The 8,652-nt window shown below is 44.5% G+C and overlaps 1 protein-coding gene across 1 annotated transcript; it reads left to right on the plus strand.

Annotated features, from left to right (window-relative positions):
* Positions 1–1,835: 1,835 nt before the first annotated feature.
* Positions 1,836–8,122, plus strand: LOC119532235 (purine nucleoside phosphorylase). Its single transcript, XM_037834438.1, has 6 exons — positions 1,836–2,023; positions 4,087–4,256; positions 6,048–6,151; positions 6,336–6,511; positions 6,623–6,813; positions 7,467–8,122. The coding sequence occupies exons 1-6, from the start codon at positions 2,013–2,015 to the stop codon at positions 7,682–7,684; spliced, it is 870 nt and encodes a 289-aa protein (XP_037690366.1). The 5' UTR covers positions 1,836–2,012; the 3' UTR covers positions 7,685–8,122.
* Positions 8,123–8,652: the final 530 nt, after the last annotated feature.

The raw sequence follows: 8,652 nt of genomic DNA on the forward strand, positions 1-8,652 counted from the left end.
ACATGCAGATATGCAATCACAGTCCAGTGGATACATGCAGATATGCAATGGCTGACTCTGTGCTGTTAGAGGATCAAAACCAACTGCAGAAAGCAGTAGGAGATGCAAACAAATGAAGAGGATAGGCATAGGATGGAGATCTGAGAAAGGGTTTCATGTAAATTGGAGCCTGGGCACTCTTGTTTGATACACTGTAATCTACTGAGGAGGCCTGCTGGGCCTCATAGTGCTGTCTTGTCTCAGGGCTATTGGTGAATACAGAGTCAAAGAGATGAGAGGATTAGAAAAGAATAAAGACATTAGAAGGTTGGATGTGAACTTGAATTCAGAATACAGTATATTGAATAGTTCTGAAGATTATGTCACCTAGTCAAGGTGTGGCTTGGTAAACTTTCCTTACCTGTCTTTGGTGACTGAAATGTTTATATCTATCATACTCCACCTCCACGTGATGATGGAGAAACACTACTTGAAGCTGAGCCTTGCCTGCCCCCATTTTCTCTTTTGTAGGTATAGTCTAGATCCTCATCTTTTGGTTTGCATATTCTTGCTTTAGACAGAATATGTTAAAAGAAATTGATTAGACTTGAACTTTCTTAGATTTAATCACATTCTAATCCTGTCTTTTGGGTAAAACTGGGTTGGATTTCAGGTATTTTAAAAAACCTTCAGCAGTCACATATTGATAGACAGTTCCTTGGGCAAATTTTCACTTATGGCTGGTCTTAACCATCATTTAAAATCATGTTTTCAATGTTTCAAAGCTTCACAGTCTCACTACAAAGATAAAACTTCATTCTTAGTTCATTCTATTGCTACCTTTGCTAAAATTACTGGATTAATAAGGATAGTAATAATAATAACAACAAAACCGGTAATAACAACAAAAATAGTGATAATTATTTATTGGGCACTAGACTCAGTTCTTTATACAAACGGTTGCCACTGCACCCCAGCCCCACCCCCACCTTCAGCCCACATCTCATCAGCCCTGAGCCTCAGTCTGTCTTTATGCTTATGATCCTAGCTCCGGAACAGTTCTGGAACATAGCTGGTGCTCAATAAATATTTGTTAAATGAATGAGACAGCAACAGAGTAGGAAAGCAGACAAAAGGTGGGTGGTTAAAATGGTAAACAGGGAAGACTAGAATTCATGAGAGGGAAACGAAAGAGGATTTCAACACGAGACAGGGTCATTCATTCGTGGTTTGATGTTAGGTTGATTGGGCTTGTGAAAGTGGGGAGAAGAAATAGCTGAAGTCTTATAAAGACATTATATGGTGTGGTTCTGTTACAGGAATTTTCACCTTGGGAGGAGTTCTCTAGCTATCTGTGTTGCTTGGATCCAGCATTGACTAAATCAAGGGATTACCTGCAACATCGTCCCACCCCTACACGCTTTGTCTATGTCTAGGACTCAGGAATTCTTGCCCCTAGAACTTTTCTTCTCCCCTTCTGAGCCTGGATTTCAACTCTGTGTTTTCCCAAACCCTGTAGCCTCCAGATCAGCACTGTTGCCATTGCTTCCTGCCTCCCTTGTCCACTTGCATTCTGGAGTTGTCTCATCTAAAGTTTGCAATTTTCTCTTTTGAAATCTCTCACGGTTTGCTGTAGCATCAACCCGGAATGGAGTTGCACGTAGACGGTAGGCAGGGATCTCTCTCGTCCCGGGGCTCTTCTCCTGGCTTCCAGCCCCCTCCCTCTTAGCTCTAACTGCGGAAAGCTTTTAAGTGTGGTGCCTACAGTCTGGGTGCCCCGGGAGGGAAAGGGTCTAGGACTGGGAGGAGGAGCTTATTAGTTTTGCAGCCCAGCCTAGCGCGATTGGATCAGGGGGTGTCGCCATGGAGATAGGGCAGGCTGCGTGCTCGGCTGCCATTGGCTGGGGACTCCCTGGCTTGAGGATATAAACCAGCGCCCTACGGAACAGCGCACTCAGTGCCAACCACAGCCAGCGAGAGCGATTCAGCGGAGTGTAGTACTGCCGGCTCACCGAGAAGGCGCAGGCGGGACCATGGAGAAAATGTGAGAAGGGCAACAAGCCCATGGGGCCTTAGAGGCCCCTGGGGAGGGGAAAGGGGTGTGCCACCTAGACCTGGGAATCCAGCACTCTGAGTCCCAAGGGGGTAGGAGAGGGAACGAGCACGCTGGCTCGAGAGGCCTGGCAGGGGGCACAGCCCGGGGCAAGGCGACAGAGAAGTGGAGAAAGCGCAGCCTGGGGCGCGCGCGGAAATCCAGCAGGGAGGGGTGGCGCCACCGTAGCAGGAAGGGGAATCTACGGGGTAAAAGGAACCTGTATGCCTGTCTTTTGCGTTTGTTGAGAGGGAGGAATATCCCCCAACCCTACACTCAAGGAGAAAATCTTGCCTCCCCCTGTGCTCTTCACAGGTCTCCATTCTAGAGTCTAGGCAAAGCTGCAACATTTGGTGCCTAGATTCACACATTTGAAAACCCTTCTCTCTGCTCTGGTCCTCAAATACCCAGTCCAAGTCTCCAGCAGTTAGGATCACGGTGGCTTTTGAATGCCCAGGGATGCAGGGTGTTTTGGGGGGAATGATGGCTGATGAAAAACTCCTTTGAGTTGTTGCTAAATATACCAAGTGGCCACTGGCTTGGAACGTTTTCATTTCCTTTGCACCTCTTGGGGATGCTGTTTGATTAAGTTTTCTATGTTGGCCCTACCTTGCCTCTTCATTGCTTCTCTTTTCAGTTATCCTTTACCGGCCAGCCCTATTGCCCTCTCACCTGCCCTTTACTCAGCTCCTTTCCTGAGGTTGATTCTTGCTGAGTGTACGTGTTCTGGGCAAGTGCCCTTAGGTCTCCCCATCTTCTAACCTCCCTGTAGGCAAAGAGAAGGGAAGGTGTGAATGGGCATGGAGAATACCACTGACAGGGGTATAAGCAGGAGAAAAGTTCAAGTGAGGTATGGAGGAGCCAATGGTTTTTGGAGCTTGTTAGAAAGTTTTAAAATCATTTTCAAACTGAGCCTTTAAGATCGGTGGGAATAGTTACATCCCCTTGCTTTATACCCAAGGAAAGAATTTTTGAAAGACAAAATTAAAACTAGAATCCCGATTGAGGTCTGCTCTATTCTAGACCAGAGTTTCCTAAACCTGGCTTTGAAATCAGAATACAGAATTCTGTTTCAAGTGTAGCAGCACTTCTATAAAAATATAGATTCTGAGACCTCTCTCCAGAATTGTGAATTTTTAGGAGTGGGCCACAGAACTTATTATGAATAAACTGCTGCTGAGAAACTTATGCAACCAGCCTGCTCCAGCCTTTGAGAACTACCCTTAAGGACAGTATCTCCTCTTTTGTGCAGTCGCTTCCCTGTTTTGAGTTACCCCTTGCAATTTCATATGGCAGGGTCCTGTGTGGCCTGGGAATCCCAGAAATAAGGATCCAGGGGAACTCGGACTGTCACATAAATCTCCTAGGAATGTTCCCATTGCTTTTTTGTCGATCAAAAGACTTAGCCCTTAGAATTTGGCCAAGGCAGGAGCTGCGAGGTGAGGGTCCAAAAGTGATCAGTTTGTGGAGACCCTCAAGATAATTAGTCTTGTTTACATTTTGGGTATTTGGGGGTGGATGGTGGGTGGGAGGTGGGGAGAGTACTGAAGAGGATTGTATTGGTTTATCCCTGCCCTAAAGGAGTTCTTAATCCATATTTTTTTTAGTTCTCTCTTACCCTTTCCTTCTAGCCCAGCACCTTCATTCTACTTGATTTGATTATTTCACTGCTCTACTCTGTCAACTCTGATCTATCCTTTCTAAATGTCTGCCATTATGAGAGATACTAAACCCACCAGTGGTAGCAACACTGGAGTTGATGCTGATAGTGGAAACACAGACTTCGTTAACTTTTGTCGAACTCCAGACTGGAGGGGGATTCATATCAGACTTTCGGTGGGCAGGATTCAGAAAGAGTGGTGGGTGGGTGAGCCTAGTGTGGCTTCTAGTGAGAGCGGGAGCCTCCTCTTTGGGCGGCTTCTCTATCCCCTTCGTTGAAAGTGATTAGGCATTGCTCTGTGATGCCCTTGGTATGTGGGAGCACAACTCACCTTGATTTTCCTTTTCTTCCCTAGGTTCACATATGAAGATTATCAGAGCACTGCAGAATGGCTTCTGTCCCACACCAAGCACCGACCTCAAGTGGCAGTGATCTGTGGCTCTGGGTTAGGAGGTCTGGCTGATAAAGTAACTCAGGCCCAGGCCTTTGAATACAGTGAGATACCCAACTTTCCTCAAAGTACAGGTACAGGCAGGGAGAAGAGGGAGATGGAACTGAGGGGTATTGATGGGATTCTGTGAAACTTAATATGTGAAGTCAAGTGCTTTTGTGCCTGGACTTCCTGTGGCAAATGTTGTAAGATTGGAAAAAAAAGGCCACAGTCAGAATGACTAGCAGGAAATTTGCCTATTATGAATTCTATGCAGGGCATGTGTGCCTCAGTGGGACTACGTGATGATACCTTTCGTATGTTTATCTGACTCAGAGCTCCTTAAAGCTCTACAACACTTCCCTCAATGTGGTCCCCCTCCATCCTCACCATATATGCACACACCCTTCTCATTTCTCCCAGCCTGCACCTTAAAGGGAAAAAGCAGTGTTTGAAACCTTCCAGGACAAAGTCAAGCCTCCCCAGTCCTATGTCTTCCTGCCATTCCCCATTTCTCCAGCTGTAGCTGCAGTCCTAGGATAAGGCACACACTGATACAGAGCAACAAATGAACACACAGAGTGCCATGATTTTACAGACATTCAGAGAATACATAAATACCTAAGACTTGATTCCGATTGACCCTGTAGAAGGAGGAGGAGGTGGGATGTCTCCTATGCACAGTAGAGGTCTGAGAAGGAGAATATTTTTAAATATTTAGCATACTAATAGCAGCCAGAAAGCCTTGAGGCTAAAATTTAGAGAAGTGTCAGCTAAAATGAGGGCCAGTATAAAAGGGCAAAGGTAGTTTTTTTGGTTTACTCATTAATTTCTCAGGTAGCTAACTTCTTGGTTTATATATTAATTTCTCAGAGTTTATATTCCCTCCTCTTTTCCCTGGAGAGTTAAAAGAGTTTTACTTAATATTTTTCAAACCGTTTGGGGCAAAACTGGGAGATCTGAGCAGAGAGGTGAGAATGGGAATTGGAGAAGGAAATAGCAGAGAGAGGGCATGGCTTCTAGGGACATAGTGGCAGCATTGGCTCTATCTGCCACTCCTACCCCCAATGAGAAGTTCTCTGCACTGTAATAAGTAAAGGAATTTATAAAATTTATCAACCTGTTTATTTTTTATACTCTACTTGAGTTTTCCTAACTATCACCTTTGCTGTATGACTGGTTTTTCACAAGCTCCTCCATCTCTGAGTATCCTTCAACTTGTTTCTTTTGGCTCTCCCTAAGGGAGAAGCTGGCCAAGCCTATTAGAGGAGACTGAAAGACAAGGAAAATGGTAATACTGGTGAAGATTATGTGGAGCATTATCTTTAAACTTCCAAACCCTGCATGCCCCAACAAGGAGTGTTTTCTGTTCTAAAGGGAGAGGATTCAAGCCAGGGTCCGGACTTAGCCAGCCGCTTTTTCTCTTATTCACTAGCCTACTCTTTTGGAAGCCATAGTAGACCTTTGAGCTCCATTTCTAGAGTGAGGAAATACGTAGCTTTTGGGAATTTTGCCAGTCTATAATTATTGCATTCCCTTCTTTGTTAGCCACTTACTCTGTTTTTCACTCACATTTTATTCATGACTTTCTCATCCTTTTGAAATTTGTTTTAAAAGCTTTTCCTTCCTTTGATATATGTTCCCCCATTGAACATCCTTATCCCCCCATAGCTGTAATCTCATGTTGTACTTACATACTTACCTGTACGATTATGATAATATCTATCTCCCACAGCTGACTTGACCTTTCTGAAGTCAGAGATCATGATGTCTTTTTGCTTAATTATATACTCATGCATTGAACACAGTGAATGGCCATGGTGATACTCAGTGGATATGTTGATGAAAATATCATCGCATTCATTTCCTTTCTTTTTTGGGTACAGTACCAGGTCACGCTGGACGACTGGTGTTTGGGTTCCTGAATGGCCGAGCCTGTGTGGTGATGCAGGGCAGATTCCACTTTTATGAAGGCTACCCGCTCTGGAAGGTAAATCAGGAAGACCAGAGGACTACCTGTGTTATTTTTTTACCTAGCTACCTGGGCTGGATAGATTTTTGATTCTCTCCTTCCTCTTCTTTCATGATGTATGCCTACATGGGGAGCTATCATTGCATATTTGTGTGGGTGGTTTGGTGAGATTAAGAAACCTTTCTGGTCTTTTGCTTTTAAGGTAACGTTCCCAGTGAGGGTTTTCCAGCTTATGGGTGTGGACACCCTAGTGGTCACCAATGCAGCTGGAGGGCTTAACCCCAAGTTTGAGGTTGGAGATATCATGCTGATCCGTGATCATATCAACATGCTTGGTTTCTCTGGCCAGAACCCTCTCAGAGGCCCCAATGATGAAAGGTATGTATCTTGCCCTTTGCTTATAGATGGGTGGAGCTTAAGGATTTATTTCAGAGGCAGGAAAGAACTCTATGCAATTAATTGCAAGTGATCCTTCACCCTGTGCTCTAGGTTTGGCCCTCGTTTTCCTGCTGTGTCTGATGCTTATGACCGCAATCTGAGGCAGAAGGCTCACTGTGCCTGGAAACAAATGGGGGAGCAGCGAGAGCTACAGGAAGGCACCTATGTGATGGTGGGAGGCCCCAACTTTGAAACCATTGCAGAGTGTCGTCTGCTGCTCAACCTGGGGGCTGACGCTGTCGGTAAGAAAGAGAACTTGGTTGGAGGCTTAAAGACAGAGGGATCTGATAAATAGGGATAGGGAGGAGGAAGAGATTACAGATAGAGAGGATCTGATTTAAGGGAATAATGAACTAAGTTGACTTCTAAAGGATACTAAAGTGGCAAGGTTTTTTTCTTTTTAATACATAAAATGTTACTTAATTATTTATTTTTATAGTATCAAACTTCCCACTGAACTCCAAGGGCTTTACAACAGCTGCAGATAATGTTTACCGTGAAAGATGCAGTCAATGCTACTGACCTGTCCATGACTCAATGACTGTTTTTTAGGATTATTCTAACAAATGTCATTATGGTCCCTTTCTGTCATTCTGGCTTGAAGAGGGCACTGAGTCATTGGAACTTAATTTAAAATTACCACAAATGAATAGAATGAGCATTTCATGGTAATATTTATGAGAAACATTTAGGCCCTTTGAGGTCCTACTTAATATATTAAGCAGTACAGAACAGTGAAAGTGCAATACAATAATTCAGCTGGTTCTTTGGATTTTAGGTAAAGAAAATTTGAGATTTGATATTCTTAGCTGTTAATGAATGGATGGGAGGCTAAAGGAAGAGGAAGAGTCATTTGCCAATCTCAACAATTCATTTCCCTCTTTCTCCCCATCAGGCATGAGCACAGTACCAGAAGTTCTAGTTGCACGGCACTGTGGACTTCGAGTTTTTGGCTTCTCTCTCATCACTAACAAGGTTATTATGAGTTATGAAACTGTAGAGAAGGCTAATCATGAGGAAGTACTGGAATCTGGGAGAAAAGCTGCACAGAAATTGGAACAGTTTGTCTCCATTCTCATGGCTAGCATTCCACCCTCTGACAATGCCATTTGAGCAGCCTTGAAGTGGTCTGGCCAGCCTCTCCACTATGGGATCTAAATAGCTGCTACCTTGTTGGGGTCAGCTGCCTCTGCCCTTTAATAGTAGCAGAAAGGAGAGGAGGATCACTATCTTTCACCTTCCCTGCTTCTCCCCCCAGACACTTTTGGTGCTAGCTCCTGTCAGTTATCGTCTCAAAAGAGTCTCCAGTCTTGTTGATCCCCCAGAGCAGGAGCTCATGCCCTACCACATGTCAGTGGATATGCCCATGATTTGACTTGGGCCTTCAAACTTGGCCCTGTGACTGCTGCTAACTTTAAAGCCATGCTGTTACATTCCTGGGGATTCAGCTCTGCCATCCCCTAACACTGGGGACCACATAATGACCAGACCAAAACCTTTTAGACTTTAATGCCTTTTTTAAAAATAAAGAGAAAGCTGTGTAATAAATAATTTCTTCTTTTTTGTGTGTATCTTGGGATGAGTCTGGGGACACAGGCCAAGATTGGCATGAAAAGCTGTGAGACCACATCTGTGCGGCTATCTGGTACTCAGACAAGAAGCTAAGAACTTGAATGTGGTGAGGAGAGGATGAATGAAGGAAAGGCAAAATGATGAAAATGGGTAGGGAAGATGATAAGGGAGAAAGGAAGGGCTAACTTCTGGCACATGATGATGCCACTTCCCTCAGCCCAGTCTTATCTCTGTTCCTTGACTTCTGATAGCTTCACTCCCTGTCTGCTCTCCCATGATATCAAAATTAGTTCACTGATCTCAGCTTCAGCTCCTTAGTTGCCACTTCCTAGTTAAGGCCCTAAACATACTCTTGCTTTCTTTCCCTCCCCCACTCTTCTCTAACCTCTTAACCTCTATCATAATTATTGGTAACCATACTCCTCCTCACCTGACAGTGTGGTGGTGAACCCCACTTTCTCTGTTGTCATCCACCCCACTGCTGATTAGATTCCTGCCAGTCCCAGGCA

This window comes from Choloepus didactylus, chromosome 4 (assembly GCF_015220235.1).
Source record: "Choloepus didactylus isolate mChoDid1 chromosome 4, mChoDid1.pri, whole genome shotgun sequence".
NCBI classification, from domain to species: domain Eukaryota; kingdom Metazoa; phylum Chordata; class Mammalia; order Pilosa; family Megalonychidae; genus Choloepus; species Choloepus didactylus.